At 42.7% G+C, this 21,352-nt stretch overlaps 1 protein-coding gene across 4 annotated transcripts in view; it reads left to right on the plus strand.

Moving 5' to 3' along the window:
- LDB2 (LIM domain binding 2) overlaps positions 1–21,098 on the plus strand; it is a 1,235,060-nt gene extending 1,213,962 nt beyond the window's left edge. For all 4 annotated transcript variants that reach the window (XM_078678432.1, XM_078678431.1, XM_078678430.1 and 1 more), the window contains one exon: positions 19,912–21,098. In XM_078678432.1, coding sequence (XP_078534558.1) covers positions 19,912–20,142 — 231 coding nt within the window. In that variant the 3' untranslated portion in view covers positions 20,143–21,098. The remainder of the gene's footprint in view (positions 1–19,911) is intronic.
- The last annotated feature ends 254 nt before the right edge of the window (positions 21,099–21,352 follow it).

The following is a 21,352-nucleotide window of genomic DNA, read 5'->3' on the forward strand; positions in this document are numbered from 1 at the left end:
AATTTGGCTGTGCCTGTTAGAAAAGGGAAGAGGCACTACCCGAAGGTATGTGGAAAGAACAATTGGTCCCAGGATGCTTGTATCTGGTCCAGGGAAGACCTGGCATCGCAGTTCGGGCTGGACTGTTTCCATGAGGAACAGGGTCAAAACTGATTTGCATATGGCTGGGTCCAAACTGGGGTGGCCTGGTGAGAAAACGAATGATTGATTAAACCCAGATCTGTGTGACTGGGGATGCATGTTTGCATTGTTCAACATTCTGTCCATCATTTGTTCTTTTTACCAGCCGAAGGTCTGCCTGGTAAAACTATGACAATAGATGTGGGTCTTCACATGTGTTTGGCATGCACAATGGTATAAGCTCACTGAGAAAGATAGTGCATTAATATTTCCTTGTTATGGAACATTCAATTTGAGAATCATGAGCATTTAGGGGGGATGCTGAATGAAATAAAACTGCCTCCTATACCTACACAATATAATGCGCGTAATGCTTGGGAACATACAGCCATTCTTAGACAAAGAGAGAGATTTCACAGAAGGGTCATGAAAACCATACCCACTTGTGGGAATGTTTAGATGGGTAGCAGAACAGAAATCTTGGAGAACTGACATGATTGTGGTAGCTAGATTATATCCTGCACTAACAAGTGAAGAAGAATGAAAGGCTAAATGCAAGTATAAGAGAGAATATATCTGACCACGAATTAAATGAGGAATTTATAACTGAATTATTGTTAAACCATCTACCTCCATACAATGTACCTCAGACTGGTGGGGTGAATTATGTACCTATGAGTGAGACATTGATGTGCCTACGGCACCAGTGAATATGAACCCTAATCCGATGGGAGAGGATTCAGGAACAACCGCCCCTTCGACTTCACATACTGAAAGTGCCCCAGATGCATCAACCATTCTATTCCTATTGCTCCTGTAGGATCTGCACTTGCTGCTCATCTCTGACACACGGAATGTGCAGCAAGTGCAGACCCTACATAAAATCAGACAGGGTTTGACCTAGCAAGGATATTTCCTCGGAGAGCATCACATTTTTGTATGCCCAATACAAATACACCTCTAAATTTGTACTATTGTACTCCTAGAGCAGAGGTGCCTATGGCACCACCAACTTCTGACATGTCGCTTTTGAACTCACCATCTGGCACAAGTAGTGGTACCTATAGCAAAAATAAAATCTTCATACTCCAGCAGAACAACCAGGTCTTACTGCCTGAGAACTTGATGATTGGTTCAAAGGTATAGACATCCCAACAGGTAGTGGATATCCTGGCACAAGTGGAATGAATGCTCAGGTCCCAAAGAGAGAAATGGTTATGAATGTGGTCAAAATGAAAGTAGAATTAGAAGAAATGATAATTGGATCTTTTGGTTTGTCACAATTGAGCGCTTACCAAGATGATGAGATATTGTTCCTGTGTAAAGATATTTCCAGACGGACAGGACAGGCTCGTGAAAAATTATCTGAATTAGCTCACAGACATGGAATTGATTTGCAGAAATCCAAACTTTACAATGAAGTTACTGCTTTATCTTTAGTGACAGAGACCTTGACAACATGCAACCCCCAGGAATGAAATTACAGAACTGGGGATTCATTACATATGCGGAGGTAATTACATAAATGGGAAGGTAGATGGTCAAAGAAAAAGGAATCCAAAGGAAGTCAGGTTGCAAATGTCTCTGTCTGGAAAATGAAAGGAAGAGAATGATATACACATGCTTCCCATGAGAGAAGTGTCTAGTGGAAGAGGGTATGCCCATATAGCATGGAGCAAGGCTGATTTTGCCTCATTCACAAGTGATTTTCCAAAATTGCGAGAGAACCCAGTGGAATGTTAAAGACAGGTTGATGGGTTTATAAAAGTATGAAATGTTCTATGTAAGAATCTGGATACCTTGTTTGAAATTGTGGCTCTGGTGTTCTGTGGGTTGAATGCAACATTTCTTTGGATTGGCTAGAGGTTAAGCTGATGAGACATCCTCCATCACATGCTCCGCCACCACTGGCAATGAAAAAGTATAATTAGGTGATTACATTTCTAAAGTCAAAAATCTATCCTAAGGATATTGATTGGGTCAAGATTGACAGAATGACCCAAGCATCAAAGAGTCAATACATGCTTATTATGAGAGACTGTTGCAGGCATTTAAACAGTTCAACGGGGCAGAGACTATTGAGGCAAATGATATGGGACATTTTGTTTACAGATTTGTATACGGATAGAAGCCTGAGTATGTTCCATGATTCAGCAGCATTTGATTTGTTGGTAGAGTAAACTCTTTTTAAAAAAAAATCTTTTTATTGATAACATGAGGTCATAATAGCAAAGCAAAAATAAACAGATAAAAAAACAGTTTCATAACATCACTATATCCAGAAGAAAAAAGAAGTATAAATGCAGTTTAACATCCAGAACAAAAGGAAAGAGAAAAAAAAAGAAGAAAGGGAAAATTCTAAAATTTAAGAGTGTGGGAAAAAAGAAAAAAAAGTTAAAAAAAGAGGGTGGAGTAAGATTTTATCTTTACATAAATGCTCCCCAGATTTTTTCCAATTTATACAATGATCGGGTCCCCCTGGTTTTGGCAAGTGCCAACTCCATATTGTATATTTCTTTAACAATACCCCACCATTCCAACGTCATTGGTGGACTCTGTGCAATCCAAGCCCAAGCTATAGCTAGCCTAGCACAAGCCAGTAAGATAATTATAAAATCTCTCTGACTAGAGTCTCCAATCTGACCACCCAACAGCACATCTAATACTGTGAGTGATATAGGTCTTCCAAGCTTTTGAGATATAATTTTGGCCACTCTTTGCCAAAACTCTGTTAGTGACGGGCATTGAAAGAACATGTGTAACAAATCAGCTGGGAATGAATCGCATTTTGGACATCTAGTCTGATCACTAGTAGGATTATCTAGTGACCATTTTGCTATCCATTCAGGAATGTGGTACAGTGAGCAGATAGTTCTATACGATTGAAATCTCAGATTAGAGGTGTACTGATTTACAGATACCGCTAAGTGCAGACGAGATGGTGTTAGCAGTAATAATAAAACCCATTTTCTGACTCCATCGTGCAGCTAATCTCCCACAGTCATCTTCTTTATGAGAATTAAATCCTTTATATCCAACACTGATCAGTGATGTATCTTCAAATAGATAGATACAATCCAGTATATCAGAATCTAATAATACTGTGAGCTTCATGCTACGTATGACAAATTTGATAAGTTGGTAGAGTAAACTCATTGATGAGATATTGGGGCAGGTCAAATACTGCAGTGACGAATTGGAGATAAAACACAAGAAATTGAAGGAAAAATAAATGCTGGAACAGATGAAAGCTACACAGCGAGGTCAGAATCAACAGTTTGCGGGGAATATTGGTCCCACAGGGATGTGGAATTCCTATAGCCCGACGCCCAGGACATATTGTTTGGGGCAAGGGCAACACGTTTTCATGTGTATTTTGTCCTTGGGACAAGTAGGCCGAACCCCCTTTGGCTGCCAGTTTGCAGTACCACATTATGGATCAGGGAAGGGCACTGGCTGCAGTTAAGGTAATATTTTGGCCATATGTTAATGCTGTTCAAACTTGTATTTATGATTCATTAATTGAAAGCCTTTATCATTAGGGTGAGCGCTCTAAGTAAATGTTGTAATCTCTGAATGCACTACTGACAGTGGTTCCAGTATATATATGTGTAACACGTTTTCAAAGTTTAGCAATATAAGACTATGTATAATGGTCTCAGAATGCTCTCTGATTTGATGCAAATATTTGCAGATGCTTAAAAGCAAGATTGGTGATTCTTTGCTTTCAAAATAAAAAGTTCTTAAAAAATGAAAGCAGGAAAAAAAACATTATGCTAAACTACTGTAAAATTACAGGTACCATTTCTTTGCAGCATCCTTTAGAAACATGTGTTGACTCATGCTAGTTTTCCCCAAAAATATTCCTAATGGAAAATCAATGTAACTAGTTTCAATAGGCGTATGGGGAACATAAATAAACAAGCATTGGCAAAGCCAGTAGGTCTGAAATTGGTGGTCAGCTATTTAGTTTTGTCATTTGTGAATTGTGCTCCTTGTGATAGAGCAGAATGCTGTCACTCACAGTGAGGCAAGCCGATACAAAGCGAGAGACAGAATTTTAATAAACACAAAAGGTCTCTGTCAATGCCAGACCAAATTAGGAGCCCAATTATTAAAGAAAGTCTCAAAAGTGCACCCATTGTATATGTTCTTGCATTAAGTGCAGCTATCCGGCTTTATAGTACTCCTAGAAAGTATCTGTGAACTGCATTTTAGCTAACCCTGGGCGTAGCTCGCGTAGTAGTGCTACGTGTAGCTATGCGAAGTGCACTTCGCACTAAGCAAGCTACGCGACTGTGTAGTGCACTGTGCAAAATGCTGATTGCACAGTGCCGGATGCTTGTCCGCACTGTGCAATCATTCCAAACCACATCTTGCACAGTGCAAGCGGTCGTTTTCTGTCACTCGAGTAGATTTGTACTCAAGCAGCAGCTTTCTCAACGCGGACTGGTAGTTTCTCATCGCGAGCGGCCGCGAGCATGCGCGATCACTTGCAATGAGAAACCTGACCTCTCCGCGTTGAGAATCTCGCCGGGAGGTTTTTTTTCCATGCTCGCGATCGGCAACTTGATGTTGCTGATCGCGAACGAGGAAAAAATCTGGCCGGGATGTTATTTTGCTAGCTTGCGGTCGCCAACTTGACGTTGAGGACCGCGAGCAAGCAAAAAATGCCTACTATGCATTTTCGCACTGTGCATTTGTGTAGCGCGTAATTGCACAAACTATGCAAACTACGCGAGCGTAGCGTAGTCCTACAGGCAGGGTTAATTTTAGCATGAGCAAATATGCATGTCTAAAGTTGCTCATGTGAAATCTGAGTGTTTGCAGGTTCACTTTCCCTCTAACCACTTTTTTCCTAACTCTGGTAAAAGGTGTATGTCTGCCATTGTCAGGAGTAAATTTCTAACATTTCTCAGTATGGGAAAATATTAGACAAGAGTTGTTGAAAACCCTTAAACGTGCAGGTTAATAGGTTTGTCCAGACTCAAAAGGGCATTCTAACCCTGGAAAAATTCCCTACCATTACCTTCAGCCCCAGTGTGCAGATCTGGGGAACCGTGGCAACATAAGGGGATTGCACATATTCAAACACTTCTATGGTAGGAGCCCGGGCATAATCTGAGAGGCTATATCAGAGCTCTTCTATAATGGGATTGCTGCCCTAATTTGTCGCCACAATACATGACACCAAAGGGACAAGTTGATTTTGTTACAGGACAAGTAGATTTATGAAGCAACCTGCCCCATGGACAAGTAGATATTTTATTAAATTCCACACCCCTGGTCCCATTCAGCAAGTGTATTAGCAGGGATCTCTCATGATGCAAGGTGGTAATAGATTTCAAAAGCCAGGGTTTCAACCACAAGGGAGAGGAAGTGGTGTCCTGACTGATCCGATTTCAGCTGTTGATGTTCCAACTTTGAAGAAGACTAATCCATGCCACATCTGCTGCAGGTTAGAGCATTGAAAGTCTGAATGTCAATTTAATATTGGTAACGTGGTTAATGGAAAACTGGTTCAGAATGGTGGATTTGTGCAATCACAAGAAAGTAATATGGTTCAGACACAGCAAGTAAAAAAGTACCCCAAGCTAAGGTGATTCAGGTTCCACAAGTCCCTAATGCCACAACAAAATTAAAATGTTCAAAGATACAATACAAATCAGATTCCCAATATAAATACCACTCCTTTTGAGAATCAGGGTACGTCTGAACAGCACTTTATGATTCAAGCAGATGATGATTTAAGGTCAGACCTGTCGCAATGATGGAGCCTGAGAGGGGAGGAGGATTGTGTACTTGGCACAACATTAGAGGTAGACCAGAGTGGTCCATTTGTGGATGGTAAGGTAAATGGGAATCCTGTTTCATTTCTTATTGGCACTGGTCTGACCCGCTATATTGTGATAACAGCAGAGGTTTTCAACCTACCACTCTCGGGGAAAAAAGAATCCAAGCTGCTGGAGTAGTAAATAAATAAATAAATAGCCAAGTTTCAGAAGTGGTACCTGTCAAGATAGGAACCTTTGAGGAGAAACCGATTTGTGGTGTGTGATTCGAGCTTTGTAAATCTGCTTGGACAAGATCTCTTGTGCAAATTGAATTGTTCTATCTCCTGTACTACAAATGGAGTTAAGTTTCAAACTCACGATGAGGACTTTGCTTTCAAACTTGTCAGACAAAGATCAAAAATCAGAATGTACCCTATGTTGACAAAGGATGATCTGCCCCAGAGATGACAGACACAGTTTTACCTGGAGTCTGAGACTTTTCGCGTAAAGACATCGGACTTATCAAAGGCTATACCTATAGACGCATATGTGTAGGAGTATTTGTTGTTGTGACTTTAGTGCTAATTGCTTTGCTGTCTCAATCGTCCCCTGTGACTCGTCTGACCACCACATCATCACGTTCCAAATTCCATCCACTAAAAATAAAACAATCTCACAACCAGTCAAACCCAAGCATTGGGTTAGAGACACTAAAGGTCTGAACTATGAAAGTTTAACTTTACACTGCGAGAATTAACTTCAACCCCCTTCTGAACTGACGGACGTCAGAGAGCTGACAAATTATAACAATCGTATGATTTCTAAAATAATGGATAATATAGCCCCTCTAAATCTGAAATGAATTCAGGTCAAGGATAAAAACCCATGGTGTAATAGTTCACTTAATGAAGAAAGACGGAAACTCAGACTTACGGAACAGATTTGGAGAATAAGTCCATAAATCACCAACCAAAAACAATTAAGAAAGTCCCGAAAAATCTAAAAAAAAAAGCATACTTAAGTCAAAAAAATATTTTTTTTAGAAATGAGCTTGATAACGCAAAGAACAGGACGAGAAAACTCTTCGATCTACTAAAAGATCAATCGAGTAAATTAGCCAAGTCCTCCCTACTATCTTCTAAATTAGAATTGAACTGGGAAGACTTCTCAACATTCTTTACCAACAAAGCCAGCTCACTGGAGAAAGAACTAAAAAATACCGCTGACAAAGCCTTGAATATAAGGAATAAACAAAGGGAATATACAGACATACCTGCCACGCAATACCCAAAAATAATGCTCAATGGTCAGACTTCAAACTATATGACCAACATGACATTACCAAAATCTTACTAATCTTGAAAGCCAATAACCATTAAAATGACCCTCTTCCTGGTAAATGCTCGTCCTCATTCAACCAGATGGTCATCCCCTATTGGACTAACATAATTAATGAATCACTAGCCAATGATCTTTACCTGATTGTCTAAAAACTGGACAGGTCATCCCTCTCTTAAAAAAACCTACGGATCAAAACAACTTTAGGCCAGTAACAACCATCCCCTTACTTGCCAAAGTACTAGAAAAATGTGCTCAACAACAACTGAATCAACATATTACTGAATTTAAGCTACTAAACAACTACCAATCAGAGTTTAGATCAGATCACAGTACAGAAACAGCAATCCTACACATAGTAGATGATGCTCTGCTTCCTCTAGACAGCAATGAAACCTGTCTCCTGGTCCTTCTTGGCCTATCGTCCACATTTGACACTGTAAATCATCCCAAATTATTAGACCGTCTCTAGAATAGGATGGGCTTATCGGGACCACCTCTCTACAATGCAGCTCAGTGACACTTACTGGAGGCACGTAGTGGGCTACTTGGCCCCCAGGGACCGTCAAGATTCAAGCGGATTTAATCCCCCAACTAATAATGCGCCAGCGGGCGCCTTTGCACAGTGGTGCAGGGAGGGGGAGGGGCCTGATCTAACATGTTAGCAATTCTGCGGTGTGGGACTTACGGTAGGTAATAAAAGGGGTCGTTGACCCCCAAGGTTGATGTTGGGGGCTAGTTATCCCTCCTGTTACCTCTGCTAAAAATCCCACACAGTGGGATTGCTAAAAGGTGTTTGGAGGCCACGCTTACCTTTCCCCACCACTCTGCAAACGTGACTGCTATGTTAAATTTGGAAATTAGCATTTAAAAAACCTTTGAAATTCACTGAAAAAACATAGGTTTCAGGGACGTTATTGTTAGAAATGAGCATTTAAAAAACCTTAGAAATTCCCTGAAAACACAGAGGTTTTAGGGACGTTATAGTTAGTTAGATATTTCACTCGTACAAAACCTGAGAATTTCGACTGTTATAGTTAGATCTGCTAACTATAACTCGCGCCCCCGCAATGCACTGCTGATGACGTCACATATTGCATCATTCATGACATGGTCAGTGACTTCACTGATGACATCACTGATGGCATCTCAAATTACATCACTGGTAACATCACTGATGACATCATCCATGTGATAATCTGATGCACCTCCTCACACCCGAATATAACCTTTGCTACACCCACTCTAAAACACAGAGTACCATTTTTGAAACCATAGACACACCAACACCAGTTACATACACACTCACTGATTCCTAGGTCTACACACATGTCTACTTATTCACCCATACAGTCACTCACACATGCAGTCACTCATCAATACAGCCCTATCATATGCACTCATATGCCTATAGAGACACTCAGACACCACCACTCACCCATACAGTTACTTACACACCTAGTCAGTCATGTAAAGAATCAATTACACACCCATTTACTCGCCTATACAGCTATACACACACCACCTCACCTATTCATACAGATACTAACACATACTTACACTCTTATTCCAGAACTCATACAAGCACACCCTCCTCCATACAGCCACTCACAATCACTCACTCTCACATATAGTCATTTATATATTCCAACACTCACATATACTGCTTTCACATATGCAGTTACTCACACATGTACTACTGAGACATCCATTCACTCACCAACACACCCATACACTCACTCACCTACCCATACAGCCCTTCACAGATGCACTCTTGAGCCCATACACCCAGTGAATCACCCACTCACACATCTATGCACAGAGTCATACCACGCACCCTCCCACACAGACACTCAGGCACCCATACAGATACTCAGAAAACCAATCAATAACCCATATAGACCCTCATTTAGCTACTCACCAACCCATGCAACTGCTTACACTCCAACTGACAAACTAAACTGTGTGAATGTCTGTATCAGTCACTAACCCATGCATTCAGTAAGACACATTTAATCACTCACTTATACAGTCAGTCATGTACCTATTAAATCATCCATTCAGACACTTATACACCCACTCATTCTTCAATATACCTTGGCCTATATATATATTTTTTTTTTCACAGAAAAAACCATAGGTTTCAGGCACTTTATAGTTAGGAATTAGCATTTAAAAACCTTAGAAATTCACTGAAAGAACCATAGGTTTCAGGGGCGTTATAGTCAGCTGGACATTTCACTCGTACCAACCCATTGAAATGCCCCAGTTATAGTTGGTTCAGCTAACTATAACTTGTGCGCCCGCAATGCACTGCTGATGACGTCACATATTACATCACTCATGACATGGTCAGTGACATCACTCATGACGACACTGACGACATCTCAAATGACATCACTGATGACATCACTGATGACATCATCCAGTGAATGTGTGTTTTTCTGAAAATTAAATGTTTTATATATGTATATCTCAAGGTCGACGGTAGAATAAATGGGTGTATGAGTGTATGAATGGATGTTTTGTTTTGAAAAATTGATTGTATAACTGACTGATTAAGTGTATCTTAATGAATACATGGATTAGCGAGTAATGTTTAAATGTGTAAATATCTGTATCAGTCTCTCACTTTGTGTATAAGTGGCTGCATGGGTTGGTGAGTAGCTACATGAGTGTCTATATGAGTTATTACTTTGTTTTTCGAGTATCAGTATGAGTGTCTGAATGTCTGTATGGTTCAGTGGGGGTATTACTGAGCGAGTCACTGTTTGTATGTGTTGAAGACAGTATGTGTGCAGGACTGTATGGCTGGATGAGTGTGTGTATGGGTGTGTTAGTGAGTGAATGACTGTCTCAATAGTATCTTTATAAGTAACAACATATATTTTAAACTAGTATATGTGAGTATTGGTGCATATAAGTGAGTATATGTGAGAGTGAGATATTGGAAGAGTTCCTGTATGAATAAGTATGTGTTTCTATAAGTGTTTCTTTAAAAGAGTTAGGGGGTCATTATGATGGCGGATTTTCCACATACTCCGGGCCGGCGGAAGCCACCGCCGGCCCGGAGTATGCGGGAAATCCGCCGAGGAGGCCTGAAAGACCCACCGCCAAATTAGGATGGCTGGTGGGTCTCACAATCTGTCCGCCGCTTTTCCGCCGCGGTCGGAAGGCGACCACGGCGGAAAAGCACTAACATGGCTGGCGGTGTCTATCAGACACCGCCAGCCATATTAGGATGTAGGGAAAGTAATGCTTTTCCGCGGCGGCCTTGCCGCCATGGAAAAGCATACGGACATTCACTTTGGGGGCCCGTTGCGGGCCCCCTGGGTGAAGGTTGCGTGGGGGGTGCACATGGGGGGTACCTATGGTACCCCCCTGCCTTTGCGTGCACGAAGCGGCAGGCACCGCGCGGTGCCTGCCGCTTTGTGCATGCAAATGCACTGCTTTCGTTTTTTACATTGCGGCGGGTGCTGCTTGAAGCAGCACCCGCCGCAATGTAAAACATACAGGATGTGACCGCCAGGGTGGCGGTCACATCCTAATTGCCATGGAGGGACCGCCGCTGCCCATGCGGACGGTCCCTCCTACTCAGGGGTGGCGGACGGACGCAAGTCCGTCCGCCATCCTAATCGGCCCCTAAGTATGTGTAAGTTTCTGTAGAAGTAAGTGTGGTGGTGTGTGTAACTGTATATGCAAGTAAATCGATGTTTGATTCTTTATTAGCATGAGTGACTATGTGTGTGAGTAACTCTATGGGTGAGTGGCAGTGTGTAACAGGATGTATAGGTGTATGAGTACAAATGATGAGTGAGTACATGTATGAGTGACTATATATGACTGTTGGTGAATGAGTGGATGTGTATGTAGATCTTGGAATTACTGAATAGGTTGTTGTAACTGGTATTGGTAAGTCCATTATTTTGAAAAGTGTAGTTTCTATTTTGAATGTGTGTATCAAAGTTTATATTAGGTGAGAGGAGGTCTGCCACTCTATCACAAAGATGATGTCATCAGTGATGTCATTTGAGATGTCATCAGTGATGTCATGGGTGATGTCACTGACCATGTCATGAGTGATGTAATATGTGACGTCATCAGCAGTGCATTGCGGGTGAGCGAGTTATAGTTAGCTGAACTAACTATAACGGGGAAATGTCAATGGTTTTGTACGAGTGAAATGTCCAGGTAACTATAACGCCCTTGAAAACTATGGTTTTATCTGTGATTTTATAAGGTTTTTTAAATGCTAATTCCTAACTAGAACATGCCTGATACCTATGTTTTTTTCAGTGAATTTCAAAGGTTTTTTAAATTATATTTTCTAACTTTAACGGGACAGAAACCTATGGTTTTTTAAGTGAATTTCAAAGGTTTTTTTAAATGCTAGTTTCTAACAATGCCTACAGAGGTAGTACATGTGAAAAAAGAAGAGAAACAAACAGAAAGAAAAAAAAAATGCAGAAATAAGCAACAGAAGTCCTCAAAAAAGAAGAAAAGTTCAGGAAGAAGGAAAACGTGCAGAAAGAACAAACAGAGGAGCAGAAGGAAGCCTTGTTGCAAAATCATCCTGTACCCTCAACTTTTTCAGATGGGTACAGGTGGTAACTGACTCTGACTAACCAGCTATGCTAAAAGACACTTAGAATACAGTTAAAACACCTACATACACTAGGGAACACTATGCGTTGGGGTCCCCCTGTGATTAGCATGACCTCGTCTGTAAGCCCCTAGTATGTAATAGGGCAGGGGGATTAAAACTACCTCTTAAAATGCGCCACAGGGTGCGTTTGCACACTGGCGAAGGGAGGGGGGTCCTGAGATGGCATGTGTGCAAAGACGACCTGTGGGCGTTTTAAGTTGGGGGATATAGTCCCCTTGAATCCTGAGGGTCCCCAGGGTCCAACTAGCCCACTAGGTACCTCCAGTAAGCGCCACAGAGCTGTGTTGCAGAGAGGTGTAGAAAGGGGCACGGCCTAGTCCACCTCCCTGGAACGCAGCTCAGTGCACTTACTGGAAGCACCTGGTGGGCTAGTTGGCCCCAGGGGCCCTCAGGATTGAAGAGGAATTATTTCCCCAACTTAAAACGCGCCACAGGGTGTGTTTGCGCACGTCACCTCAGGCCCCGTTTCCTCCCTTCACCACTGTGTAATCACGCACTGTGGCCATTTTAATTTGGGAGATTAAGTCCCCTTGAATCCTGAGTGTCCCTTGGGTCCAACTAGCCCACTAGGTATCTCAAGTTAGCACCACAGAGCTGCGTTTCAGAGAGGTGTAAAAAGGGGCACGGCCTGGACCACTTCTCTGCAACGCAGCGCAGTGGCGGCTACTGGAAGCACCTGGTGGGCTAGTTGGCCCCCAGGTGGGGCTTAATTTGTGCCGGTGCTTTCCGGTGCTTAGCACCAGCACTTACTTGACAGGGCCGGGTCTACTCTACACGCACGCATCTGCTGCACTGCGCGCACCTCACATTTTTTAATTTACCAAGTACTGTGTGTCTATGTACTGTCTGTCAAGACTCTTGTTCCGTGCCCAGCATGTTTTTCCCATCGCATTATCTCCCGAGGTCTTATTCATTATAAATATAAATACTGTGTATGTTGATGGCGGAGCTGCAGCCTGCATCGCACTGCGCGCTGCGGAGGCCTTAGCCACTTACTTCTTACTTGTTGCTGTGGGCGGGCCGCAGGAGGACACTGGTTTGGGCGTTTTTGGGCTGGATTTTGGTTATAATGGGGTAGGGGCTGTGCGGCAAGGTGCACAGATTTTTTACACATTGCCACACCCCAGCATAACCATCGCTGCGCGCAACAGGCAGCTCGCTCACCAGGACGAGTCATTCAAGTCTGACCCCGGCCCCCAACGCCTGAGGCCCGACCCGACGACCGTGCTGCGGTGAGGGCATCGATCAGCCAGTACTGGTGGTAGTACTATGTCTGGTACAATTAAGCAGCAGCACCCGTCCAGACCTAATCAATTAATAAAGGCCATGCACTGCAGCCGGTGTGTGTGTCTGCTCTGTGTCCGACTCCCGAGTCCATGCCGGCCGGCCCATCACAGCATGTAACGTGTAAGACCGACGTTAAGTACTTTATGGCACACACACTTTTGTGTTGACTTTTTAACCGTCCCCAAAAGCTGCATGGTTCTCATGAGGTGAAAACAACAATTTATGTAAATTTGTGTGCAATAACATATCGTGATAGATAATATGCCTTCTGTCACTGAGAATTAGAAACCGCTGTTATAAGTGCCTCGCAGCCTCATACCCCCGATGTCCTTTTGTACTGTGAAGACGCTGGCTGCTGTACGAAACTGCACACACTGATCGGCCGGGGTCTGAAAGTGAAACCTATTGAGGAAACGTCCCATTACCAATGCCAATCCTGAATCCGATTCCAATTCTCACAATGTGATTTTCCAATAAGGGGGGTGAGGGGTGGGGGCTGCGCAGTAAGGACTTGCTGGCCCGGGGTTAAGAGTAGATTTAGTACTACTATATGTAGCAGGACCCACTGGTGTAGAGAACATGACAAGGCGGCTCCAGGGGCCGAGAGAGGTTTTATTGTGTTAATTCTTGATTACAGAAGATTGTCCTCCATGATCAGGCCCTTAGATGTGCTGCAGCACCTCAAGACCACATTCTGCAATCCTAGATAAACCACCCTTTGCATCCTTTAAATCTGGTTAGGCTCCGAAATGAGACACAGGCCAGAACTTACACAATGATTTATATGTGTATATTCCATGTCTGCCTGCTTTTCACATTAAGTAGTGTTTTCAAAAGCCATATTGCACAAGGCTTCACATTTATTTCATGGGAATTACACACTTCCCTGTCAATATGGATTCGATGTAATAGGGGTGTAGTCTTAGACTGTTTCCTTCCCTCCAGCTAGTTAACCCATAAGCGTGTCAGTGTATTTAGGTCCAGCAGTCCCAAACCGCCCTCCACTCTCCACCCCTGCCATTTTCTTTATGAATACTTTTTATGAATCCTAATCAAACAAAATGTGTGTTTTTTCAACAAATCAAAGCATGTTTTTCTGAACCCTACCGTCTTAGTAATATCTGGTTCTCATATAATGCTTCATGTAACACACATCTGCCGCTTCTACGTACTGCAAAGAACAGATGTTACTGTTGCCTAAGTTGCCTGGCTCTGGCAGCAGGCATTACGAGCTCACAACTCAACTGTAATGACTTATTACAGTTACAGGGCCATGTCATTGCTTTATGAAATGTGACTAATGTTGACAAACCTTTACTGTAGTAGGGAAATACAGACTGGCTTTTAAACAGTGATTGCAGGCAACCACGCATTGAAATAATATATTACGCGGAAATAATATATTACGCGGTTACCTATAATCAATCAAGTGACTTAGAATGTGAACAAGGAGCCTCTCTTCTTTGAAATATCCTCCCACTTCTCCAAAGTGACCAAAAAATCAAGGTAACGAGAGCTGCACCCTGGCATGCATCGACTGCCGCTTTATCTTCTTCTTTGGTCTCCTTAAAAATTGTATTTTCAACCCACAAAGGCTTCAGAAGCAGGCAGCCAATATGTGCACTAACATTCAGAAATTGGGGCAACATGAAACCTGCTCTTGATTCTCTCAATATCAGGTCTAAAATCAAGGTACTGAACCCCATCTACAAACCCAGTGTTTAATTTGAGCCGGTGTTTTCGGTGCTCGGCACCGTCACCTAATTGTCAACAATGGTGCCTTGTGACAGTCTGCCACAAGGTGGCGCTGTCTGAGATGACCACAAAAACAGTTAATTATTAATTCAATATACATTCAATATACATTAGAACAGACTATTGCCTGCCGCCCAAGCCATTCTTGGAGCTTTGGGGGCCTGGAATAGTCCAAACTGTCACACTGGTAGGGGTGAGATGATGGTTAGTAGTTGTGTTGTTATTTTCATTGGCAGCGCTTGCAGGGGCAATTTGTGGTGAAAGCTGCAGTGACCGCCTGAGGAGAGCCCCGCCACTTATTTTCTTACAAACTAAGCACTGCCCCCAGGGGCCCTCAGGATTGAAGGGGACTTATTTCCCCAAACTAAAACTCGCCACAGGGCATGTTTGCATGCGTCACCTCAGGCCCCATCCCCTCACTTCACCACTATGTAAACGCCCCCAGTGGCCGTTTTAAGTTGGGAGATTAAGTCCCCTTGAATCCTGAGGGTTCCTAGGGTACAACTACCCACTAGGTACCTCCAGTAAGTGCCACAGAGCTGCGTTGCAGAGAGGTGTAAAAAGTGGCACGGCCTGGACCACCTCTCTGCAATGCAGCGCAGTGTCACTCACTGGAAGCACCCCGTGGGCTAGTTAGCCCGCAGGGGCCCTCAAGATTGAAGGGGGATTATTTCCCCAACTTAAAACACGCCACAGGGCACACGTCACCTCAGGCTCCGTCCCCTCCCTTCCCCACTGTGTAAACACACCATGTGTCCGTTTTAAGTTGAGAGATTAAGTCCCCTTGAATCCTCAAGGTCCCTAGGGTCAAACTAGCCCACTAGGTACCTACAGTAAGTGCCGTTGCAGAGAGGTGTAAAAAGGGGTACGGCCTGGACCACCTCTCTGCAACGCAGCGCAATGGTACTTACTGGAAGCACCTGGTGGGTTAGTTGGCCCCCAGGGGCTCTCAGGATAGAAGGGGAATTATTTTCCCAACTTAAAACATGCCACAGGGCGTGTTTGCACACGTCACCTCAGGCCCCGTCCCCTCCCTTTGCCACTATGTAAACACGCCCTGTGTCCGTTTTAAATTGGGAGATTAAGTCCTCTTGAATCCTGAGGGTCCCTAGGGTCAAACTAGCCCACTAGGTACCTCCAGTAAGTGCCACAGAGTTGTGTTGCAGAGAGGTGTAAAAAGGGGCATGGCCTCTGAACACCTCTCTGCAACGCAACTTCATGGCGTATATACTGGAGGTACCTGGTGGGCTAATTGGCCCTCAGATACCCTCAGTATTGAAGAGGAATTAATTCCCCAACTAACAACTTGCCAGGGGGTGCGTTTGCATAATGGTTAAGGAAGGGAGCGGGGCATGAGGTGACATGTCTGCAAACACGCCCTGTGGTGCGTTTTAAGTTAGGGAATTAATTCCTCTTCAATCCTGAAGGTCCCTGGGGGCCAACGAGTCCACCAGGTACCTCCAGTATGTGCCAGAGAGCTGCATTGCAGAGAGGTGTTCAGAGGCCACGCCCCTTTTTACAACACTCTGCAACACAGCTATAACTATAAATATAAATCTACTGGCAACAATATATACATATATCCACCAAAGTTTGCCCTGAAGCAAGGATGCCCTTCACAGTTGAGTGCTTTTGCGAAAAAGCCTTTATTTCACAAAACTGGCATTTCATTTCCAAAATTACAAATCCTGACGCGTTTCAGAGCCCGGGGGCTCCTTCATCAGAGGATGACGCTGTTCAAACTGGATACTCGCTGGGGCGAAGAAGTGGACCATGTGTGGGGCTTAACTTATTCAAGGCTGAACTGGAGTACATTTGAGTTTGTTTTAGCACCTTTGTGAATTCCAATGGTCTTACTCTTCTGCGAGTGAATGTTTTGTATTAGCATGTCCCCAAACCCTTCCTTAAATGTCCCTATGTCCCTTCCATTTAGTTGTTATTTTCTCCCATTTTATCTCCACCCCCCGGTCCCTCTTACATTTACAACTAAACCATATATCTATATGTGTGGAGATCTCTGAACAGAAAAGATAGGAACAGTGGAGGTCTCTGATGCTAGGTTTGTGAATTGCATTCTATGGTATGGAAGTGGTAATAAATGTTTTTGGTCAATAGTTGTGTTGCACACTTCACAGATAACGCCAACGTTGTGCCTTGTCCAGAGCAGTAACACTGCAACCTAGGACTTATTTACAAGCTCAGTGCGCCTCCGAAACGTCACTTTTCTTAACATTCCAGCAGTGCATATTTAAAAGGCCACGTAAAGCCACCCTGCATGGCTTTTCATGGCCTCTTAGATATGGTGTGAGGCAAAGCAGTGCAAGTTGCTGATTTGACTCACACTGTAATGGGGAGGCATGCCATGGGCATTACGGTGGGTGCTCCCATGTAACACCCATGGCATTTGACATATTCCCAGATATACAACATGCTGTAAACCTGGGAATGAGTCAAAAGCCTACACCTCCCCAGAGGTGGTGTAAGGGTTATTTTTGTGAAGGAACGTGTCCCTTGCCCACAAAAACAACCTGATTTCAATGAAGCCACCCTTGCACCATAGTGAAAGGGTACCTGCATTGAAGCATGGCAGCCATTTTCTTTTGACATAGGGCAGCTCAGCAGGAAGGCGGGCAGCACTGCCCACCGCCAAAATATTGTAAATGAGGGCCATAGTTTTTACAACCTCAAACTGGTGCGGCCCATGAGAAGATTGGGGCTGTTCTTTTTCTTTACACAAATGTAGAAAGTGGATTACTTCCCTCCTACATGTATCAGTTGCAGTTTATTTTCCTTTTTGTTTGGTTACTGCGATTATAATTGGTACTTCATGTCTTCACAGCGTTTCTTTTGCTGCTCTGATTGGTGCAGAATTGCATACTCTGGACAGCTACAAGCACCAAGAGATAACAGATGGCAGATCTCGTGCATATTGTCAATCAGCACTGTTTTCTAATGATTTAATTAGCTATGCAAATTGCCTAATCAGCGTGAACATTGTTTTCATTGAAATCTTTACCTAATTTAATTACTGCATTTAAGTAGATGAGTGTCAGACATACAGGTGGTGAATAAAGACTTCAGCCCTCTAGGGGAAATGAGTTGTTTTCTGAAAGCAGCTAAGTAGATTCTAGTCAATGCTACCTTGTAGGATCAGTACAAAAATGGGAGCATTTATAAAAAGGAGTGCGTAAGCTCACAGTGCATCAGTCACTTTAATAAAGAAATAACATCATAGCAATTCTAAATATGCATCTACTGAGTAATATGCAGCGTGTGGGTGACTACTCCATCGTAACTATTCATCCTTCGCATGGTTACGTATGCTACATGTTTCCAGTACTTATCTACAGTCACAGTTGTATACCCTTAGAGCAATAGTGTCCATCGCAGGGTCAGGGGTCAATCTGTCCTTTAAATTGCACTTGTACAGCACACGGCTGCTTCCAAAGAAGCGTCCTGGCGCTAATAGCTAGAGAAACAAATCTGCTTTTAAAAGGACGAGATGATCTAGGCCTCGTCAAAGAGGAAAGTTTATAACTTTTTTTGAAAATGGGCTCATAGGGAGCCATACGAAAGCTAGTGGGCAACGCATTCCAAACTTTTACTGTCAAAAAAGCGAAATATTTGCCCTTTTTTTTAGACTTGAACATTTTTGAAACCTGTAGAAGTCTAAGGTTCTTTGATCGTAGCGATCTAAATTATTAATAAGGCTGGAGTGTTTTCTTAAATAGGGGGTCCATGTCCTGATAATGCTCTAAAAGCAAAGGTGAGTGCTTTAAACTTGTTGCGGTTGGCTATTGACAGCCAATACAAGTGTCTCAAATGAGGCAAGATTGATTGCCGATAAGGAATGCTTAGAATCAATCTTGCCGCAGCATTTTATACAATGTGGAGTCTTTGGATTAGGAAAGCGGGAAGACCCATATAGGTACTGTTCGCATAATGCAGTCTAGACATTACCACAGTGCGAACAAGCAGTGTTCTCCAGAACCAAAAGTAGCCTTTTCTTCAGAGATTTGAGCTTTGAATTTGCAATGAAAATTGCAGATTTGTATCGAATATTATTCCGAAGTTTCTAGCAGTAGAGGTCGGGGAAGGATTAAGTTCATCCACTTGCGAAAAACATTTAACTTTTTTCAGAATTTAATTTTAGTTAGCATTCATCCACCCTGCAATTTCCTGCAGGCACTGTTTAAAAGTATTAAGGGCAAAGTCATTATGCTCCTGAAAAGACAATAGGTGCTGAGTGTCATAAGCGTATGACACTACCTGTGCACCCGAGGAATCAATTGATTTAGCCAGCAGATCTAGATATAAGTTAAAGAGAGTGGAAGTCAGGAATGAACCCTGTGGGATTTCATACTCAGGGGTGCCAGATTCATACCAGAAATTGTGGCATGGATCCGGCGCTCCTGGATATCCCTGTTTTAGAGGTAGCGTCAAAGAATGCAGAGAAATTTGGAGTAAGCTCCTAGGTTATCATGTCCCTTGCTTATAGAGATGGGATAAGGGCAGTGGGTATCACCTTCTTTTCCATTGCACCTGCAGTGAGGTTTCGTTAGTAGAACATTGTTCTATTTAGCAACAAATAGTGTCTAGCTATTCACCTTTGAAAGGCCTAGGGCTTGTCAAGTAGTGGAGTCAGTCTGCCTTAAATGTTGATCTCATTTTGCCTTAGTAGAGGCATTATCCCAATCCCTACATTTTACTTCCTGCTGACCTATAAGAGAGTCATGTCCACAAGGATGAAGCTTTGGTACTCTTTCAGGTTAACCAATGACTGTAAATGATTTCCATTTAGATTAATTGTATTTACCTTTATCTGATTGTTGAGATTCCAACCTTAAGAGTGGCATAGCACCACATACCTTTTATTGTTCAAGGCAAATATGCCTCCACAGAAGCACTTTCCCATCTTTGTGCACTATATCTTCCTCAGTTTCCATTTACTAATTGTCGTGTTCTTCACAGGACGTCATGGTGGTAGGAGAGCCAACGCTGATGGGTGGCGAATTTGGGGATGAAGACGAAAGGCTCATCACCAGACTGGAGAACACACAGTATGATGCGGCAAATGGCCTGGATGACGAGGAAGACTTCCATAGTTCACCTGCTCTGGGAGTTAGCAGCCCATGGACCAGCAAACCTCCTCCTGGCCAGGAGACCAAATCCGAAAATCCAACACCTCAAGTTTCACAGTAGACCAAATCCAAAGCTATGAGCCCCTAGTGGGTACAAACATTGGCTGAAAGCTTTCTGTAATTAAAAGAAAACATTCCACAGATAAATTGTTCTGAATTGCTGCTGCTTCTTAATTGAGAGTCCATGCATGGGCTGGATGGATGGGACAGAGTTCATTGCTCGCAGATAATGTAGAATGGTTTAACCCTGTTTTTCTCCATCAGGTTCACGCCATGTCGCAAGACTCCCAAATACTTGGGTTCTCAGTGATTATCAATGGACTGCATATAAGTGACTTTTTGACCTTGTAGAATATTTTGTGCATTCCGAGGAGCACTGCAGGTTGGTTGCAAATATGCTCATCTAACCTATTTTATGCGTAATTTGATTTACTTCTATGATCACTGTCATCTTTGTTATCCTCCAATACGATTTTACCTTATGCCGTTGGCCAAAGGTGACAGAAATTGATGAGCATGCAAGTTCCTGCGCCATTTTGTAACAAACACAAACAGCAACACTTAAAAAGAAATCATTTTTTGTCAGTATGACTGATTTTTTTATATAAAACTATCAGTTTTGGGAAAATGCCACCGCGATTCCGCCATGCTTTGAAAAATCACCATTGACCTTGGAGTTTTAAAGCCATGTAAATTATCAATTTTGTGGGCAAATTCAAAAAATTTAATTTGTTAGTGTTTTTCTCTATTTCAGTCAGTTTTGATGTAGCTTTCTTTTTTGAGGTCCCTTACAATACGCTGATGAACCTCTAAAAAGGATAAACTGGTTTTGCCAGTGGGGGGGTGGAGGGTGGGGGAGGAAAACGTGTGTATTTATGTGAAACTTTATAAGAGATCTTTTTTTATTTCATATGAACAATTTCAGCACAATACCTAAACATGCAGTGAGTCGATGCTTTACACTACAGTTGTATTTTGTGTATGCTTTGCCAATGAGTGTGCCAATAAACTGTGCTAACAAACCATTGCTTTTAAAAAACTGTTGCATGTGTCTTAATTTTTGCAATTGTAGCTCACATGGTAAATAGGATAAGATTGAACATATTTTCATCAATATAAGAGAAACACATAAAATGTCATGTTCCTTCTTTGGAGTTGTCACATGTCAAATGTGTTGCCATTTGTATAGTTGTGTACAAATATATTCGGCTTTTCTTAATATAATATGTAATTGTATTTATATAGAGCTTACTTCCCTCCACCCCTGCAAA

Source organism: Lissotriton helveticus, chromosome 2_2, assembly GCF_964261635.1.
Source record: "Lissotriton helveticus chromosome 2_2, aLisHel1.1, whole genome shotgun sequence".
NCBI lineage: Eukaryota > Metazoa > Chordata > Amphibia > Caudata > Salamandridae > Lissotriton > Lissotriton helveticus.